Source organism: Erinaceus europaeus, chromosome 11, assembly GCF_950295315.1.
Source record: "Erinaceus europaeus chromosome 11, mEriEur2.1, whole genome shotgun sequence".
In the NCBI taxonomy this organism is placed as follows: domain Eukaryota; kingdom Metazoa; phylum Chordata; class Mammalia; order Eulipotyphla; family Erinaceidae; genus Erinaceus; species Erinaceus europaeus.
Window position 1 is genome coordinate 75,468,350 of NC_080172.1, and position 20,959 is coordinate 75,489,308.

A 20,959-nucleotide genomic window follows, 5' to 3' on the forward strand; every position below is an offset into this window, starting at 1 on the left:
GCATTATCTTGGGTTCATGTGGACACCATAGAAAATCAACATGTGATTCGGGCAGTAGCACAGCGGGTTAAGCACACGTGGCACAAAGTACAAGGACCAGCATAAGGATCCTGGTTCGAGCCCCCATCTCCCCACCTGCAGAGGAGTTGCTTCACAACTGTCTTTCTCTCCCCCTCTCTGTCTTCCCCTCCTCTCTCCATTTCTCTCTGTCCTATCCAACAACAATGACATCAATAACAACAATTACAATAATAAAACAAGGGCAACAAAAGGGAATAAATAAATATTTTTAAAAAATCAATGTGTGTATATACTATTAATAGATGAAAATTTTCTTTTCTTTTTCTTTTTCCTTTTTTTTTTTTTTTTTTTTTCACCAAAGCACTGCACAGTTCTGGCTTTTGGTGGGATGGGGGAATTGAACCTGGGACTTCATAGCTTCAGGTATGAGAGTCTTTGCATAACCATCATGCTGTCTCCCCTGCACTGTATTGAATTTTCTGCCGAAAGTCTGATTCCTCTATCTTATGTTTTCCCCCTTTGTTTTGACTGGCCTACCTCCTCTTCTTCCTATTCGTTCTGGTAGCAACTATTTTTTTCATATAGGGTTGTCGGCAAAGTCATGATGCATATTTGAATAGAAAAAAATACAACATGACTTTTCCAACAACCCAGTAGTTCAAAATTTTCTTTAGTTCATCTGTTTATTTTCTCTGTATACCACATGTAAGTGAAATCATGCAGTGTTTTTTTTTTTTTTTTAATTTTTTATTTAAGAAAGGATTAGTGAACAAAAGCATAAGGTAGGAGGGGTACAACTCCACACAATTCCCACCACCCAATCCCCATAACCCACCCTCTCCCATGATAGCCTTCCCATTCTCTAGCCCTCTGGGAGCATGGACCCAGGGTCGTTGAGGGTTGCAGAAGGTAGAGGGTCTGGCTTCTGTAATTGCTTCCCTGCTGAACATGGGCGTTTACTGGTCGGTCCATACTCCCAGTCTGCCTCTCTCTTTCCCTAGTAAGGTGTGTCTCTGGGGAAGCTGAGCTCCAGGACACATTGGTGGGGTCTTCAATCCAGGGAAGCCTAGCCAGCATCCTGGTGGCATCTGGAACCTGGTGATTGAAAAGAGAGTTAACATACAAAGCCAAACAATTTGTTGAGCAATCATGGATCCCAAGTTTGGAATAGTGGAGAGGAAGTGTTAGGGAGGTACTCACTGCAAACTCTAGTGTAATCCTGCTTTCAGGTATATATTTTGCAGTAGTTTATGGATACGTGTGCACATACGCTCTCTCTCACAGAAACTGGTGTATGTCTAGGTTATGGGACTTTGTTAGAAAGTGAACTACCTGAGATGAAATTAGAGTGTACTATAAAAGGAAAGGTCTCACCCAAGTAATGAAGCTGAAGGGTTGTCATTCCACACGTGAAGTCTCTGGATACACTCTGAGGTGAAGCATGTTGAGATGGCAATCGTTGCTTTGGTTAGGTTGTGATCGGCGGATGCAATATTATTTGGTATGGATTGGGAGATGTATACGGGAAAGTGGGCCCTATCCAAGGGTGCCAGGACTGGGGGAAGTAGGGGCTCTATAGTGAAGATGTGAGGTTCCTGCTGTCTTAGGGTTCAAAAAGACAATCAATAGTTAATATTATCATCACATTATTTGTTAATTGGGTTAACTTTGAAAAGTCCCTTTGTTATGGTTTGCTGTACAGTACCCAGTATCTTGTATATAGCTGTGCTGGAAATCATGCAGTGTTAAGGTTGTTTTTTAATTTTTTTATTTATATTTATTTATTTTCCCTTTTGTTGCCCTTGTTTTTTATTATTGTTATTGATGTTGTCATTGTTAGAACAGAGAGAAATGGAGAAAGGAGGGAAGACAGGGTGAGAGAAAGACAACTGCAGACCTGCTTCACCACCTGTAAAACGACTTTCCTGCAGGTGGGGAGCCCGGGGCTCAAACTGAGATCCTTATGCCAGTCCTTGCACTTTGCACCATATGCACTTAACCCACTGTGCTACCGTCCAACTCCCAAGTTTCTTTTTTTTTTTAAATTATTGGATAGAGATAGTGAAATTGAGAAAGGAGAGGGAGATAGAGAGGGAAAGAGACAGAGAGACACCTGCAGCCCTGCTTTCCGCCTGCAGGTGGGGACCAGGAACTTGAATCTGGTTCCTTGTGCACTGTAATGATTGTGCTTAACCAGGTCCACCACTGCCTGGTCCCTGTGTCTTTTTTCATCTTGTTATTTTACTGGACATTTTTTATTATATATAGATTTTTAGATACTTCTGTTCTTTTTTTAAATTTCTTTATTGGGGGATTAATGTTTTACATTCGCCAGTAAATATAGATCATCTGTTCTAAAGCTGAATTCTTTTTTTTTTTCAAAAATTAAAAAAAAATATTTTATTTATTTATAATTTATTTTAATTTTTTAAATGTATTTATTTATTTTCCCTTTTGTTGCCCTTGTTCTTTTTCATTGTTGTTGTAATTATTATTGTTGTTATTGATGTCATCATTTTTGGTTAGGTCAAAATATCACAAAACTTCCTTATATATTTTTCTTGAATCTGCATATGTGGTAAGCACAAAAATATGGATGAGAATAAAACGTATTAGTGAATAATATAGACCAATTTCATAGTTTTTTACCAGTGCTTTGGTAAAACAAAACAAAACAAAAATTAAATTAAAAAGTTATTAGGAGATTTCTTTCTTTTTTTTTAATATTTATTTATTTATTCATTCACTTTTTGTTGCCCTTGTTTTATTGTTGTAGTTATTATTATTATTGTCTGTCTTTGTTGTTGGATAGGACAGAGAGAAACGGAGAGAGGAGGGAAGACAGAGAGAGGGAGAGAAAGATAGACACCTGCAGACCTGCTTCACCACCTGTGAAGCGACACCCCTGCAGGTGGGGAGCCGGGGGCTCAAACCGGGATCCTTACATTGGTCCTTGCGCTTTGTGCCACGTGCGCTTAACCTGCTGCGCTACCGCCCAACTCCCAATTTCTTTCTTTTTTTATAATTGTTTTATTATTTTTTTTAATTGGGGAATTAATGTTTTACATTCAACAGTAAGTACAATAGTTTGTACATGCATAACATTCCCCAGTTTCCCATATAACAATACAACCAGGACATGTCTTTTGTATCTCTCCTGTTGTATCTTCACTTCTACTTTCATGTCTTTCTTTTTTTTTCCTTTAACTTCCTTTTCTCACTTCTTATCTAACCTGCTTTAATATGCAACTTATGGCCTCTAAAATGATATGAATTTGAAAAATAATTCTTTTTTTCATGTTTAGCTTGAATCTCAACTAGGAAAGAAAGACCAACAATTTAGAGAACAAGAAAAGACTATGTCCATGTTGCAACAAGATATAATATGTAAACAACATCACCTTGAATCACTAGACAGACTCTTGACGGAAAGCAAAGGGGTAAATCTTAAAATTTCTTTTTAAAGATAGGAATTTTTATTTAATTTTAATTTTATTATTATTTTGCCACCAGGGTTATGGCTGGGGCTCATTCCCTCCATGTCAAATCTACCAATCCTAGCATCCATTTATTCCCTCCCCCCTACATTTATTGGATAAGACAGAAATTGAGAGGGGAAGGAAAAATACAAAATGAGAGAGAAAGAGACACCTGCAGTAGTCTTCACTGCTCATGAAGCTTACTTCCTACAACGTGGGACTGGGGACTTGAACCTGGGTCCTTGCACACTGTAATGTGTGTGCTTTACCAGGTGTGTTGCCACTTGGCCTCTAAAGGCTGATGTTTTAACTTTCTGATTTGTGCTATACCTAATTTAATTAATTCTAATGAAATCTATTTTCTAAAGGCTGTTATTAATATTTGATGTAGTACCATTTATTTATTCTTGTTTTCATTTCAGGCCCATGGGAGGTTGTTACTAATGTAAAGTATCTATATACATACGTACATATTTTTTTTTTACCAATCTTTATGTTTTCAGGAAATGGAAAAGGAAAACATCAAGAAAGATGAAGCTTTGAAATCATTACAGAACCAAGTATCTGAAGAAACAATCAAGGTTAATATGTTAACACTTCAACTTTTTTTTTCTTTTCTTTTTTTAGATCACTTTATTGGAGACTTGCTGATTCACAACACTAGTTCCTTTTACTGTGCAGATGCATTTTAGTTTGATGTATCCTTTTATTTTTATTTTTTATTGTTGATTTTGCTTTCGATTTCCTTGATGTTGGGCTCAAGTCTGGAGACTTTTCCAAAGCAGACATGGTCGAGTGATCTGCCAGTGTTTTCTCTTTTCTTTTCTTTTTTTCTTGCCTACAGGGTTATCACTGGGGCTCGGTGCCAACACTAAGAATCCACTGATCCTCTAGGCCATTTTTTCCATTTTGTTGCCCTTGTTGTTGCCTTTGTTGTGGTTGTTATTGTTGTTATAGCTGTTGTTGTTGTTGGATCAGACAAGAGAAATCGAGAGAGATGGGGAAGGTTGAGGAGGAGAGAAAGGCAGACACCTACAGACCTGCTTCACCACTTGTGAAGTGACTCCCTGAAGGTGGGAAGCTGGGGGCATGAACCGGGATCCTTACGCCAGTCCTTGCACTTTGCACCAACTACACTTAATACACTGCGCTACCACCCAGCCCTCTCCCCCAGTGTTTTCTTTTATGTATTAGATGACTTCTGTTCTAACATCTCAGTTATTGATCCATTTTTAGTTGTCCTGTGTTCTGTTACTTCCCCTCTTCCTCTTCTTCCATTGTGATATGAATGTTGTCCTGCTTAATGTTGTCCCATAACATATATTCTCGGTTTTTTTTTTTAGTGCTTTTTATCTTTTTGCTGTTTTTTTTTTGGGGGGGGGGGGGCTGCAGGGGTGGTGGGTGATTTCCTCTATTTTGTTTTCCTGCTTTTCACTTTAACCTTTTGCATCTGTGTTCCTGCAGGTGGTGTGTGTGTGTGTGTGTGTGTGTGTTGTATGTGATTTTAGGTCAGTTACTGTATTATTCTTCATTCCTCTGATCATTGTTAAGAATTTTTCTATAGGGAGTCTGGCGGTAGCGCAGCGGGTTAAGCACACGTGTCATGAAGTGCAAGGACCAGCGTAAGGATACTGGTTCGAGTCCTGACTCCCCACCTGCAGGGGAGTTGCTTCACAGGCAGTGAATCAGGTCTGCAGGTGTCTGTCTTTCTCTTCCCCTCTCTGTCTTCCTCTCCTCTCTCCATTTCTGTCTTATCTAATAATGACAACATCAATATCAATAACAACAACAACAATAATAACTACTACAACAATAAAAAAAACAAGGGCAACAAAAGGGAAAATAAATAAATATAAAAAAATTTTTTTAAATGAACTTTTCTATAATTTCTCTCACCATTTATCTGAATTTGTTACAGTCTTCCATAGAACTCAGTTCAGTGAGCATGCTTGATAGTGTTGCTTTGATAATTTCATCAGGGGTTTGGGAGATAGCATAGTGCTATACAAAATTATTTTCATGCCTGAGATTCTAAGGTCCAGGGTTCAATTACTGGCACTATCTTAAAAGGAGAAGCAGTACTCTCATTAAAAAAAAAAAAAAAAAAAAAAAAAAAAATATATATATATATATATATATATATATATATATATATATATATATGGGGCCGGGTGGTGGCTCAACTGGTTGAACGCATATGTTGTAATGTCCAAGGACCCAGGTTTGAGCCCTGGTCCCCACCTGCAGGGGAACAACTTTGGGAGTAGTGAAGCAGTGTTGCAGGTGTCTGTTTCTATTCCTCTGTATCATCCCCTTCCCTCTCCATTTCTGACTATCTCTATGCAATAAATATTTATATTTTTTAATTTTAAAAAATGTTTTTATCAGAATATTTATATAGCTCTGTTGAATTTGGGGTTTTCTTCAAGCTGATGCCTTGGTCCATCATAGCAGGTGCTTTCCTCTTTCTTCCTGTTATGTTTGATTCTCCATGAAGACCAGGATCTGTAGTTTGTGTTTGTATTTGAGTAGGTTTGAACAGTTACCAAGGATTCACAGTTACAGGTGCCTGGCTAAGGCTATATTGCCAAAGTTCTGCTAAAACAGAAATTTGAGGTTGCAGATGTATTACAGACTGGTGGGAGGATTCTGGCAGTCTGCACCAAATGTGTGTCTCTGTGGTTCAACCTCAGGATTCCTTTGCTTTGGAGTTTCATAGTAGCTGATTTCATAGTAGCTGATTGTCTGCAGTGACACATGGTTTATACTTTTTGTTTCTCCATTCTCTCCTGCTGTCTGTAAAGTTGTGGACACAGTGTTGTGGTATAGGCAGGGCAGGCTAGGCAGGCAGCCACAGACAGAAGTAGCCAGGCCCCAAAGTCAACAGGAGCTAAATTGCAGAAAGCAGCAGCAATAGAAGTACCAATTAATAGTTGAAGGCCAGCTTAGTGACTAAAAAAGAGGAGGCAGGTGACAGTTGACAACAATGACCCAGGCCCAGCAGAGGCAAGCAGCAGGAAGAGCCCACTGGGCTGGCGGGACAGCAGTGCCAAATGCCCTGAAGGGCAGATGACTGCAGTGGCAGGACTCTGACCAGCTGGTATGAAACCTTGCAGCAAGCTCATCTCTCTACTTTTGATGTGAGCTTCTCTCTATCCTGACCATCTGGATTTTGGACTTTTTTTTCTTCCGATATTTATCTAAGCTCTAAGCTTGTTTCAGTGCTGTTTTTACCCATGTATGTTGTAGGTTTGTGTGTGTGTGTGTGTGTGTGTGTGTGTGTGTGTGTGTGTGTTTTGCTGGCAGGGAAAGAAAACAGGGCCTGTTAGTCTGTCACTATCTTGGCTGGAACTCAACATTGCCACTTTACTATTATTGTTGTTGATCTTGTTATTATTATTATACCAGAACACTGTTCAGCTCTGGCTTAAGGTGGTGCAGTGGATTGAACCTGAGCCTCAGAAATGAGACTCTTTGCATAACCATTACACTATCTACCCCTGCCCCAGCATTGCCACTTTTGACAGCATATGTAAGTTACTTACTGCCCAAGCTCATTTTGTTTGTTTGTTTATTTATTTATTTTTGGTGTGAATGTGCAAACTTTTATTTCAAATAAGTGAGGTAGAAGATGTGCAGAAACTAAGGTGCAGGATCAGTAATGTGACAGTTGCACAGAGGCCATGACAAGCAATAGCTCCTTTCATGATGTGCTCTCTCCTCTCTCATATTCCCCATTCTTTACTTTTTATTTATTTTTTTTCTATTTCCAATTCTAACCTCATCTGGAACTTCCCATTAGCCTGCTGAGATTATCTGTCTTTCCTATTGGGCTTCTGTTTTCCAAGTATGGTTACTTTTCTTTCCTTCTTTTTTCTTTATTTTAGTTTCTTTTACATTTTTTTTTCCATTTTTCTATTTGTGATTAATAGTGGATTACACAATTCTAAGATGACAGTGTATAGTTCCATACCACACCCTCCACCAAGGTTCTATGCCCCTACCCACCTCCCAAAGATAACCACCATAGTTCTCTCAAGTTTTAGAAAGTTTGCTTGCTTCTGTTTTTTTATTCAGTTTTTGTTTTGCGACATAGTGTGTATCAGTTCTCTAGATTCCACATGTGAGTGAAACCACCTAGTTTCAGACTACAGTGTATGTAGTTCCACACCACACCCACCAGCAAAGTTCTGTATCCCCACTCTCCCACCTCCCAGAGTAAATTCAGTAGTTCTTCTAAGTCTTAGAAACTGTTTGCTTGCTTCCATTTTTTTTTCCTCAAACTCATTTGTGTCGTATTTTTAGATTCCACATATGAGGGAAACCATCTGGTATCTGTTTTTCATCTCTTATTTCACTCAGCATAACCACCTCTAGTTCCATCCATTTTGTGTGAAAGAACACAATATTGTCATTTTTTTTTATTGCAGAGTAGTATTCCATGAGGTAGATATTTGCCAAGCATTTAGGTTGACTCCACTCTTTGGCTATTGTGAATAATGCAGCTATGAATGTATGGGTGTATATGTCCCTTCTAATTAGTGTTTGAGTGTCCATTGGATAAATGCCTAAGAGTGGTATTGCTGGATCAAATGATCAGATATTTTTATTTGTTTAAGGACCTCCCGACAGTCTTCCTAAGGGGTTGCAACAGTTTTCATTCCCACCAGCAGTGTAGTAGAGTCCCTTTCTCTCTACAGCCTTGCCAACACCTGTCATTTCTTATTTTGTTGATGGAGGCCCAAGCTAATCATTTTAAAGGGCACATTTTGTTGTTGTTGTTTGCTTTTTTCCGTTATCATTAAATAAAACTTGGGGATAAAGAAAACTTAGGGTTATTCTTTGAGACATTATTAATGTCTTGATCCTAAACAACCTTATAATTAAAGATTTTAATATCTAGTGATATTAAAGTTCATCTGGTAACAAATCTTGCCTCAATGATTTACATTGTTAGTTATCAGGTTTTGATGTTATGAGAGTTACAGATTTATTTTTCTCTCTGTGGAAGTTGACACAACTACCAACATTCATTCTTATGCTTAAGAAACAGAGGTCTGGGGCCAGGTGATGGTGCATCTGGTTAAGCGCTCACATTACAGTGCGTAAGGACCCAGGTTCAAGCCCCTGGCCCCCACCTGCAGGAGTCTTAAGTTTCATGTGTGGTGAAGCAGTGCTGCAGGTGTCTCTCTCTACCTCCCTTTACCCTCCCAATTTCTGTCTCTGTACAATAATAAATAAAATATTAAAGAAAAAAGAAACAAAGAGGTCTACAAAATAACTCATTTGGATAGTCTACTGTTTTGCCATGTGCATGCCCAAGGTTCAAGCCCATGCTGTGGTTTCATATTCCCTCCCACCCATCACCACCTTTCTTTCTCTATCTGAAAAAGTAAGCATAGTACAATGAATCCCCACAGTGCCCACCCAAAAAGAAAAGAAGCATTAGAGATATTTATACCCTTCATCATGAACATGGCAATTTACAAACATCACCGATTAACAGCTTATTAACAGATATAATTATAGAGAAAATTATTGACTTTGTAATTGTTAATGGTTATATTCACTGGCATTATATATATTATTTGAAATGTTTTTTTTTTTTTTTTGCCTCCAGGGTCATTGCTGGGGCTTAGTGCCTGCACTATAAATCCCCTGCTCCTGGAGGCCATTTTCCCCTCCTTTTTTGTTGCCCTTGTTGTGGTTATTATTGTTGATGTCGTTCGTTGTTGGATAGGACAGAGAGAAATGGAGAGAGGAGGGGAAGACAGAGAGGGGGAGAGAAAGACAGACACCTGCTTCACTGCCCGTGAAGCGACTTCCCTGCAAGTGGGGAGCCGGGGACTCTAACCGGGATCCCTATGCCTGTCCTTGCACTTTGCGCCATGTGCCCTTAATCTGCTTCGCTACTGCTGGAGCCCCCCTCCCCCCTTTTTTTTTTTGCCTCCAGGGTTGTTGCTGGGGCTTGGTGCTGAATCCACTGTTCCTGGAGGCTATTTCCCCCCTTTTGTTGCCCTTTTTTTTTTTTTTTTTTATATCGTTGTGGTTACTATTGTTGTTATATATTTGAACTGCTTTTTTTTTTATGTGTTTATTTTCCCTTTTGTTGCCCTTGTTTTTTATTATTGTTGTAGTTATTGCTGTAGTCGTTGTTGGATAGGACAGAGAGAAATGGAGAGAGGAGGGTTAGACAGAGAGGGGGAGAGAAAGATAGACACCTGCAGATCTGCTTCACCACCTGTGAAGCGACTCCCCTGCAGGTGGGGAGCCGGTGAACCGGTATCTTTCCGCCACTGGTCCTTGCTCTTTGCTCCACGTGCGCTTAACCTGCTGTGCTACCACCCGACTCCCTTGAACTGCTTTTTAAAGATCCTCTTATTAGAAATAAAAGTTGCAAAGACAATTTCACGATATCCAGTTTTATTCTTTTTTGAGTATATTTGGAAAATTTATCACAAAAACATTTAAGTAATTTCATTTAGAAAATAGTACACCTTCTCCCCCCAAAAAAGGTGGGTGCTTTTGAAAAGAAATAAAGGCCTCTGTTATTTTTCCTTTTGAGATTTCTTTCACACTTTCAAGACTACTTACATGAATGTTATTAATGTTGAGGGGGCGCAGTCAGAATCTCTCCTGAAAAGATTGATAAAACTATATGGAAATAAAAAGAGGGAACTATAATCATAGTAACAGTAGGATGTAGAGCATATATACATATTCAGATAATTTACTAAATTTGTGTTGTTCTTTGCTCATTTCTTCTTTTTTTTTTTTTTTATCTTGCAGCCCAGCTTCACCACTTGTGAAGCTTTCCTCCTGCAGGTTGAGTCCAGGGGCCTGAAGCTGGGTCCTTGTGCATTGCTACTCATTTATTCTGTAATACTATGGTAACAGTATTTGCAGCTGTATGAACACTTGTAATCAAGTTACTTTGCTGCCGTTGTAAAACTATTCTTACTGCAAAAATTTTTTTTTCTTGTAATTCTATCATTGTCAAAATTTTTGTACTCACTTGACTGTTTTTCTTAATTAAAGAAACTTATGGAACAGACTAAATTATTTGATACCTTTTTGAGAATGTGTTCTGGGATGTTTAGACTACAGATTTTTTTTTTTTTTCCCTCCATGGTTGTTGCTGGAGCTCAGCCTGCGCTATGAATCCACTGCTCCTGGTGGCCACTGTTTTTCCATTGTTGATGTTATTGGTGTTGCTGTTGAATAGGACAGAGAGAAATTCAGAGAGGAGGGGAAGACAGAGAAAGGGAGAGAAAGATAGATACATGCAGACCTGCTTCACTGCTTGTAAAGTGACTCCCCTGCAGGTGGGGAGCCGGGGGCTGGGACCGGGATCCTTGGCACAGGTTCCTGTGCTTCACTATGTGTACTTAACCCAGTGTGCTACAACCTGGCCCCCTTGGACTACAGATTCTTTACAATTGGCCCAAATCTATTTTACCAATCTAAGCTTCCTATTGCTCATTTCTACAAATTTACACTTTTTGATACCCTAATTTATTTACTTACTCATTCTCTTTCCTTCTTTTGAGAAGGGCTCAATAAGTCAGATATCTCACGTAGATAGTGTGCTTACTTTGTCATGTACATGACCGAGGTCCAAGCCTGGTCCCCACCTCATTTGAAAAACCACTGTGGTATCTTTCCCTCTATAATTTCCTCTTTGTCTGAATTACAAGATTGTATGTTTTAAGGATATGATTTGACACATCTATGCCCACCACCAGAGTACCATTATGCCTCCACCCAAATATATAATAAATCTGCTCCCCCTTTGGATATCCTGGTTCTTGCCAACTTCTTACCTTTACTTTTCACAGGTTTTCTCTGAACATAAATGCCTTCTTCCTGGAATGCACTTCATTTGTTTCATACTCTTTATTCATGAAAACTTTAGTCTCAGTTTCCTCTTTAGTTTGCTAATTTGCAATGGCAAATTAATTTCCTATATAGATCTCTTCTGTAACAGCATGTTATATCCCAAGTTGAACTGTATATTCATTGTTTGAAGTAGTAAAGTAAATTATGGGGGCTAGGTGGTGGCCCACCTGATTTGAGTGCACACGTTACAGTGCACATGGACCAAGGTTCAAGACTCTGGTACCCACCAGCAATAGGAAAGCTTCACAAGTGGTGAAGCAGTGAAGCAGGTGTGTCTTTCTGTCTCTCTTCCTCGATATCTTCCCCATCTCAATTCCCCTTGGTCTTTATCCAATAAATAAACAAATTTTTTTTCTTTTTTAAATTTGTTTTTTCCTTTATTGGGGGATTAATGTTTTCCATTCGACAATCAATACAATAGTTTATACATGCATAACATTTCTCAGTTTTCCACATAACAATAGAACCCCCACTAGGTCCTCTGCCTTTTTTCTTTTTTTTTTAAATTTATTTCTTTATTGGGGAGTTAATGTTTTACATTCAACAGTAAATACAATAGTCTGTACATGCATAACATTCCCCAGTTTCCCATTTAACAGTACAACCCCCACTATGTCATTTATCATCCTTCATGGACCTGTATTCTCTCCACCCACCCACCCACCCACCCCAGAGTCTTTTACTTTGGTGTGATATGCCAATTACATTTCAGGTTCTATTTGTGTTTTCGTTTCTGATCTTGTTTTTCAACTTCTGCCTGAGAGTGAGATCATCCCATATTCATCCTTCTGTTTCTGACTTATTTCACTCAACATGATTTTTTCAAGGTCTGTCCAAGATCGGCTGAAAACGGTGAAGTCACCATTTTTTACAGCTGAGTAGTATTCCATTGTGTATATATACTACAACTTGCTCAGCCACTCATCTGTTGTTGGACACCTGGGTTGCTTCTAGGTTTTGGCTATTACAAATTGTGCTGCCAAGAACCTATGTGTACACAGATCTTTTTGGATGGATGTGTTGGGTTCCTTAGAAAATTTTTAAATAAGATAAATTTGTAAACTGTTGATAACAGCACACAATAAGCACTTAATTGCTTTTCCCTTTACTGTTTTTTTTTTTTTTTTTTTCCTACTAAGGTCAGACAACTAGATTCAGCATTGGAAATTTGTAAGGAAGAACTTGCCTTGCATTTGAATCAATTGGAAGGAAATAAGGAAAAGTTTGAAAAGCAGCTAAAAAAGAAATCTGAAGAGGTAAGTAAATATTTCTTTTTAAAAAATATTTTTATTACTTGTTGGAAGAGATAGAGAGGTTGAGAGGGGAAGGGGAAAACAGGGAGATAAAGACATGCCAATAGCACTGCTTTACCACTTCTGAGGCTTCCGACCTACAACCAGGAGTCTGAGGGTTTCGGTCCTTGCACATTGTATATAACATACACAGTTAGTCAGGTGCACCACTGCTCGGCCCCTAAATATTCTTTTAAATACAGCTTATTTATATTTTTATTTTAATCTTTTATTTATAAAAAGGAAACATTGACTAAACCATAGGATAAGAGGAGTACAACTCCACACAATTCCCACCACCAGAACACTATATCCCACACCCTCCCCTGATAGCTTTCCTATTCTCTAACCCTCTGGGAGTATGGACCCAAGGTCATTGTGGATGCACAAGGTGGAAGGTCTGGCTTCTGGAATTGCTTCCCTGCTGAACATGGGTGTTGGCAGGTCGATCCATATTCCTATCCTGTCTCTCTCTCTTTCCCTGGTGGGGCAGGGCTCTGGGGTAGAAGAGCTCCAGGACTCATTGGTGGTATTGTCTGTCCAGGGAAGTCTGGTCGGCATCATGTTAGCTTCTGGAACCTGGTGGTTGACAAGAGAGTTAACATACAAAGCCAAACAACTTGTTGAACAATCATGGACCTAAAGAGTGGAATAGTGCAGAAGAAGAGTTGGGGGGCCCTCCATTTTGTAGAGAGCTAGTAGGCATATTTTATTTATATTCCAAAGGGCCTGTGGCTATACTAGTGTTTTATTTTGTTGTTTTTGTTGTTGTTGTTGTTTGTTTGTTTTTGCCTGAGCCTGAAATCTGATATGCAGGTGGATCCTAATTATTGTCTGGGGAGATGATGTCATGGCTGGGAAAAAGACCAGAAAGCTGGATCAGGGAAGAGAGTAGCTCCCAAATATGAGAAAGGTGTATAAATATTGTTGATTGTAAACCCCATCGATTTGATGTGATCTGGGGCCCATATTTAGCTTAGGAGCTTATGTGACCTCTACATCCCTGTAGATATGAGCTCACATGCTATGGTCATGAGTAGGAACGTTCCAAGCTGCCCCAATATCAGGACTCATCTTCCTCAGGTGGAACATAATAGTATATTTATTGTCCAGCCCCCCTTCGGAGGATGGAACATTCTCTATCATTGTTGATCCAAGTTGAGGGCAAGGTCCTGTGGGGTCCCACAAAGGGAAATACAGCATATTTTTCAAGTGACTTCTATTTGAGACATTTATTTTCAGGATACTTTGAAATTATACTTTTAAAAAAAATTTTATTTATTTTCCCTTTTGTTGCCTGTGTTATCTTTTTGTTGTTGTTGTTGTAGTTATTGATGTCATCGTTGTTAGGACAGAGAGAAATGGAGAGAGGAGGGAAAGAGAGGGGAGGAGGGAAAGATAGACACCTGCAGACCTGCTTCACTGCCTGTGAAGGGACTTCCCTGCAGGTGGGGAGCCCGGGGCTCGAACCGGGATCCTGACGCTGGTCCTCGTGCTTTACGTCACGTGCACTTAACCCGCTGCGCTCCCGCCCGACTCCTGAAATTATACTTTTATATTGCTGATATAGTATCAGTAAAGATGCATCAGATGTACCATACAGAGATCCATGGCTTTCTGGTTCTCTCTATTTGGAGGAGGTCCTTTCTGTAGCAGTAAAGTGTGATTGTGTTTCTGCCCAGAGACTCCTAGTTATGACTCAAAGCTTAGGGTTTTTATTAGAATAGCTGATCACATAGGAATATCTGTAAGTATCAAAATTTTTTACCTAATTCAGTGCCCCAAAGAGGTAAGTTAATCATTTAGTAAATATTTCAAAAACCAAATTCTCATTTATCGTCCAGGAACTAGCCCTATAAATAGATCTTTCTATAATATTCTCCCCACTAGGAAATTAAGTCTTTCCATACACTGATAAGCCTAAATCCTTAAATGCAGTTATTCCATATATAAGCAAGGGTAATGTCTAACAAGGAAAATGAGGTTAACATTTTATTACATCATAGGTAAAACATTATAATGAAAAAGTGTTTGTGTGTGTATATATATATGTATACACATATATATTTATATATTTTAGGTTTACTGTCTACAGAAGGAGCTAAAGATAAAAAGCCACAGTCTTCAAGAAACCACTGAACAAAATGTTATTCTACAACATACTCTTCAGCAACAGCAGCAGATGTTACAACAAGAGACTATTAGAAATGGAGAGCTAGAAGACATTCAAATTAAACTTGAAAAGCAGGTATATATAGTTGGTCAAAAATAGTTTTACTTGTGTTATGTAAATTTATAAGTGAGATCATTTGATATTTCTCTTTTTGGTTTATCTCACTTAATATAATGTCTTCAATTTCCATCCAAAATGAGTCAGAGGAAATTACTTCATCATTTTTAACAGGTGAGTAGTAATCCATTGTGTATATATCAACATACCACAATTAAAAAAAATTTATTTATAAAATGGAAATATTGACAAGACCATAGGATAAGAGGGGTAAAATTCCACACAATTCTCACCACCAGAACTCCATATCCCATCCCTTCCCTTGAAAGCTTTCCTAATCTTTTTTTCTAAATTCTTTTTATTTATTATTTTTTTAAATTTCTTTTCCCTTTTGTTGCCCTTGTTGTTTATAATTGCTGTTGCTATTATTGTTGTTATTGCTGTCGTTATTATTGGCTAGGACAGAGAAATGGAGAGAAGAGGGGAAGGCAGAAAAGGGGAAAGATAAACACCTACAGACCTGATTTATCACTCGTGATGTGAGCCCCCCTGCAGATGGGGAACCAGGGGCTGGAACCAGGATCCTTACAGCAGTCCTTGGGCTTCATTCCATGTGTGCTTTACCCGCAACACTACAGCCCAGCCCCCAGATTTCCTATTCTTTATCCCTCTGGGAGTATAAACCCCCCCAGGATCATTATGCCGTGTAGAAGGTGGAAGGTCTGGCTTCTGTAATTGCTTCCCTGCTAAACATGGGCATTGGCAGGTCAATCCATACTCCCAGCCTGTTTCTCTCTTTCCCTAGTGGGGCAGGGTTTTGGGGAGGTGGGGTTCCAGGACACATTGGTGAGGTTGTTTGCCCAGAGACATCAGGTTGGCAATACGGTAGCATCTGGAACTTGGTGGCTGAAAAAGAGTAAAGATAGAAAGCAGAACAAATTGTTGACCAATCATGAACCTAAAGGCAAGAATATTGCAGATGAAGATTTGGGGTCTCTGTTTTGGAAAAAACTAGTAGGTCTATTTTAGGTATATTCCAAGGGGCTCATGACTTTACTAGTTTTGCCATTGCCTGACATCTAATATGCAGGTGGATCCAAGGGAGATGATGTAGTTGGAAAAAGGACCAGAAAGCTGGATGAGGGAAGAGAGTAGCTCTCAAGTATGGGGAAAGTATATAAATATTGTTATCTGTAAACTCCCATCAATTTGATCTGGGGCCCATAGGAAATGACTTCATCATTTTTAACAGCTGAATAGTAGACCATTGTGTATATATCAACACCATTTTTTTTTTTAATTTTATTTATTTATAGTTCCTTTTGTTGCCCTTGTCTTTTTATTGTTGTAGTAGTTGTTGTTATTGATGTTGTCATTGTTAGGACAGAGAGAAATGGAGAGAGGAGGGGAAGACAGAGAGGGGTAGAGAAAGACAGATACCTGCAGACCTACTTCACTACCTGTGAAGCCACTCCCCTGCAGATTGGGAGCCGGGGGCTTAAACCGGGATCCTTCCTCCGGTCCTTGCACTTTGCACCACGTGTGCTTAACTCACTGCGCTACCGCCCGACCCCCTAAAGAGTCATTTTTAAAGTTAGGCATAAAAGTCTTTTTGCATAACAATATACTATTCACTTGTCCCACAACATCTTCATTGTTAATAATCTAAAAAATATTTTTATTCATTCATTGGATGGATACGGAGGGGGAGATAGAAAATGAGAAAGATACCTGCAGCACTGTTTATTACTTATGAAGCTTTCTCTCTACAGGTGGGAACCTGGGATTTGAACCCTGTTCCTTGTACATGATAACTTGCACACTCAACTGAGTATGCCACCACCCACCCCCAAAATTATTTTGTTTTTATATATCTAAAACATAACTCCCTAATCTATACTTTAATTTTGATGATATGTCTTAGAACTGAATGAAACTGTTTACATAGTTACAGAAAGCAATGTGTTGTTTCTGCTTACATATTCATATAAATATTTTTTCTAAAGAATGTTGAGGTGTGCCTACATTTAAAATATTTACTAAAAACCATTTTATAAGGTATCAAAACTGGAACAAGATCTTCAAAAACAAAGGGAAATTTCAGCTGAAAAGTTGAGAAAAATGGAGGAGAAATGTGAAGCAGCCACTCATGAAGCAGATTTAAAAAGGCAAAAAGTTGTCGAGCTTACTGGTATTACCAGGTAAAAATGAATGTTAGTTTTATCTTTCTGCTTCAATATCATCTGAGTTTCAATATCAAAATAATGTGTCATGTATTGCTTGCATGATGAATTCATTTCTCCAGTCTGCATTATTAAAATACACAATTTATATGTATTTTCTTCTTTTTAAAATGAAATTTTGTTATCTTTATTTATTTATTGGATAGAGACAGCCAGAAATTGAGAGGAAGGGGGAGAGAGAGAGGGAGAGAGATGGAGTCACCTGCAGGCACACCACTTGCAAAGTTTTCCTCTTGGAGGTGGGGACTGGAGGCTTAAATCTGGACCATTGCACATTGTAGTATGTGCACTCAACCAGGTGCACCACTACCCGGCTGGAGAGAGAGAGAGTGTGTGTGTGTGTGTGTGTGTGTGTGTGTGTGTGTGTACTCCTATGCATTCATCTTTGCTACTTTGATCTGACTTTTTCAGTAAAAAATACAGAAAGAGGAAAAAAAAAGACCACAACACCATACCTCTCTCCTCTCTACCCAGACTAAATTCTACTCTTTAGAATAACTTACTTGATGTTCTATATACTTAGAATAAGTTATATACTTAAAATCCCTTTAGTTCTTTGTGGTTCACAGCACTAACAATTTAACTTAGACTACTCCATGCTTATATCTTTACAAAGATCAGAGAAAATTACAACAATATAAACCAATTTTACTGTAAATTTATGACTTCGAAACTTAAGTGTTCTCTTAATGTTGCCTGACAGCCACAATAATTAGAAAATTCTTATATCTTTACCTCTTCTTTCAAAATTCTAATGCCTCTGATCTTCTTCTCATTAAGTACCTTTCTGTTTTACTGAGAAAATTAAAGCAATAGCCTCTTCCTTTTCTTTTTTTTTCAATTTCTTTTTTTAATATTTATTTATTTATTCCCTTTTGTTGCCCTGGTTGTTTTATTATCGTAGTTATTGTTGTTGTTGTAATTGATATTGTCATTGTTAGATAGGACAGAGGGAAATGGAAAGAGGAGGGGAAGACAGAGGGGGAGAGAAAGATAGACACCTGCAGACCTGCTTCACCACCTGTGAATCGACTCCCCTGCAGGTGGGGAGCCGGGGGCTCGAACCGGGATCCTTACGCCGGTCCCTGCGCTTTGCGCCACCTGCGCTTAACCCGCTGTGCTACTACCTGATTCCCAGCTTCTTCTTTTTCTTACTCTCTGTCCTTTGGCTTCTTGGCAAAGTGATAAACATCAAAGCCTTAGTTGTAGCTAATAGACCTACATTCACTAGGGAAAAGCAAGGTCCTAATGTGAATAGAAATTTATGAACTAAATGAATATATATATATATATATATGGAACACTTCATGAATTTGCACAGGAGCCATGCTAATCTCTGTATCATTCCTGTTGTAATATATATGCTGCCAAAGCAAGCATGTCTATAGATTTTATAAGATATTAACTAACCCTTTACCTACCTCACTGTCCTGCCTCATAAAAGGGAAACTTCAGGATTGGTAGAGTGGTGCTGTGGTATCTCTTTTTTCCTCTTTTGGTGTCTCTCTCTCCCTTTCACCCTCTATCTGGAAAAAAGTCTGTCAGGAGCGGTGAAATTAAGTAGGCTTAAATCCCTAGCAGAGCCCTGGCCAAAAAAAAAGATGTATTCTGGTTCCAAGAAATCACTTCATGAAGTTGGATTTTATTTGTTTTCTCTGCTCTCATTATTTCTTCTTTCACTTTTGGAACTACAGTTTATGTAATTCTGCTTCTTTCTCTCCAAATATGTTAGAAATTAAAATATATCTGTGTATATCTCCTTGGATTCATTTTAAAAGTAAAGTGTCTTCAGATAGAAAGAAAAGAAGTTAATTTATTGAGCTCCTTCTGTGTGCTATGGCAGCAGTATGCTAGGTAGATACACTTAACTCAGTTGTTAAGATATCCATATGATATGAATTTGTGTATTTTGGGTCACTGGCATATTTGAGGATTGGGTACCTATGTGTACATATACATACGTAAGTTTGTATATTACTTCAGGGTTGGATAGTTTTCTTAATATTTTTTCATGGACATCAGATTTAAAAAATCTCAACAGGTAGCACAGCGGGTTAAGCGCAAGTGGCACAAAGCGCAAGTACCGGCATAGGGATCTCGGTTCAAGCCCCAGACTCCCCACCTAGTTGCTTTATAAGTGGTGAAGTAGGTCTGCAGGTGTCTGCCTTTTTCTCCCTCTCTCTGTCTTCCCCTCCTCTCTTCATTTTTCTCTGTCCTATCCAACAATGGTGACATCAATAAAACAACAAAGGCAACAAAAGGGAATAAATAAATAAATATTAAAATAGTAATAATAATAATTAAATTAAAAAATCTCAACAATCTAAGATTTGTTTATAAAAGAAAACTGGCATATAAATACGGCACTATCAGGGGAGGGGATGGGATACGGAGATCTGGTGGTGGGAATTGTGTGGAGTTGTACCCCTCTTATACTATGGTTTTGTTAATGTCTCCTTTTTAAAATAAATTTTTAAAAAATTAAAAAAAGAAAACTGGAAGTTATTTATTTATTTATTTATTGGATAGAGACAGAGAAATTGAGAGGAGGAAGGGGAAGATAGAGAGAGAGAAAGACAGAGATGCCAGAGAACACTCTGGCAAATGCAGTGCCAAGAATCAAACTAAGGACCTCATGCTCGAGTCCAAGGCTTGGTGGTCGGGAGGTAGCACAGTGGCTTAAGTGCACATGGCACAAATCGCAAGGACCAGTGTAAGGATCCCAGTTCAAGCCCCTTGCTTCCCACCTGCAGGGGGGTTGCTTCACAAGCGGTGAAGCAGGTCTGCAGGTGTCTATCTTTCTCTCCCCCCTCTCTGTCTTCCCCTCCTCTCTACATTTCTTTCTGTCCTATCCAGCAACAACAATATTAGTAACAACAATGATAAGCAACAGGTCCTGGGTCTCAGTAATTAAACCAGTTTGTTTTCAAGTTTCCAAATTATCATTTAGGTATTTTATTATTTGTTTTTAATAAGGCAAATAAAACTGGAGATGGATCAGTACAAAGAAGAGATGTCTAAAATGGAAAAAGAAGTAGTGCACCTAAAACGAGATGGAGAAAATAAGACAATGCATCTCGACCGTTTAGACATGATCTTAGAACAGACAAAGACAGAATTAGATAAGAAAACAAATGCTGGTAAGTAAGCAGTGGGTTAGTTTAACTAAGATGCATACATATTTATATTTAAGTAGAACAGGGCTGGATGATAGCTCACATGCTAAAATGGTCCACATACACACCCTCCCCCAAAGTGTGAGACTCTAAATTCAAGTCCTGAAACCACATGGAGCATCATAATACCTGGTTGAGTGTACACACTACCATGGACAAGGACCCAGTTTTGAGCCCCTACTCCCCACCTACAGGGGGAATACGTCAGGAGCTGTGAAGCAGGTCTGTATAATGTCTCTCTCTCCTCTGTCTCCCCCACCTCTCAATTAAATTAAATTAAATTTTTTTAATGAAAAAAATGGCTGCCAGGAGTGGTGAATTCCTAGTGCCAGCACTGAGTCCCACCAATATCCCTGATGGCAATAAATAAATAAATAAATAAATAAGAGTTGGCCCAGAAACAGTGGAATTATGCATACAAGAGACTCCAGTACCACAAAATGATGATGATGATGATTGGTGGAGTAAAAAAGTGAGACTTTAGGATGGTGGGATGTGATGGGATGGAAAGGAATATATATTAATGGTATTTGCCTCCTATAAATGAATGAAAGGGAACATATAGTTCCATATAAATTCCGTGGCATTGTTCTATTCCTCTAAAAATGCTTGCTTTGAC

At 38.7% G+C, this 20,959-nt stretch overlaps 1 protein-coding gene and 1 pseudogene across 11 annotated transcripts in view; one reads left to right on the forward strand and one right to left on the reverse strand.

The window, feature by feature from the left end:
• Positions 1-20,959, forward strand: part of CCDC18 (coiled-coil domain containing 18) — a 112,710-nt gene that overhangs the window by 46,435 nt on the left and 45,316 nt on the right. For all 11 annotated transcript variants that reach the window (XM_060202087.1, XM_060202088.1, XM_060202086.1 and 8 more), the window contains 6 exons: positions 3,327-3,461; positions 4,004-4,081; positions 12,539-12,655; positions 14,772-14,939; positions 16,980-17,122; positions 20,141-20,304. In XM_060202087.1, coding sequence (XP_060058070.1) covers positions 3,327-3,461; positions 4,004-4,081; positions 12,539-12,655; positions 14,772-14,939; positions 16,980-17,122; positions 20,141-20,304 — 805 coding nt within the window. The remainder of the gene's footprint in view (positions 1-3,326; positions 3,462-4,003; positions 4,082-12,538; positions 12,656-14,771; positions 14,940-16,979; positions 17,123-20,140; positions 20,305-20,959) is intronic.
• On the reverse strand, positions 18,454-18,544 carry LOC132541593 (U6 spliceosomal RNA; annotated as a pseudogene).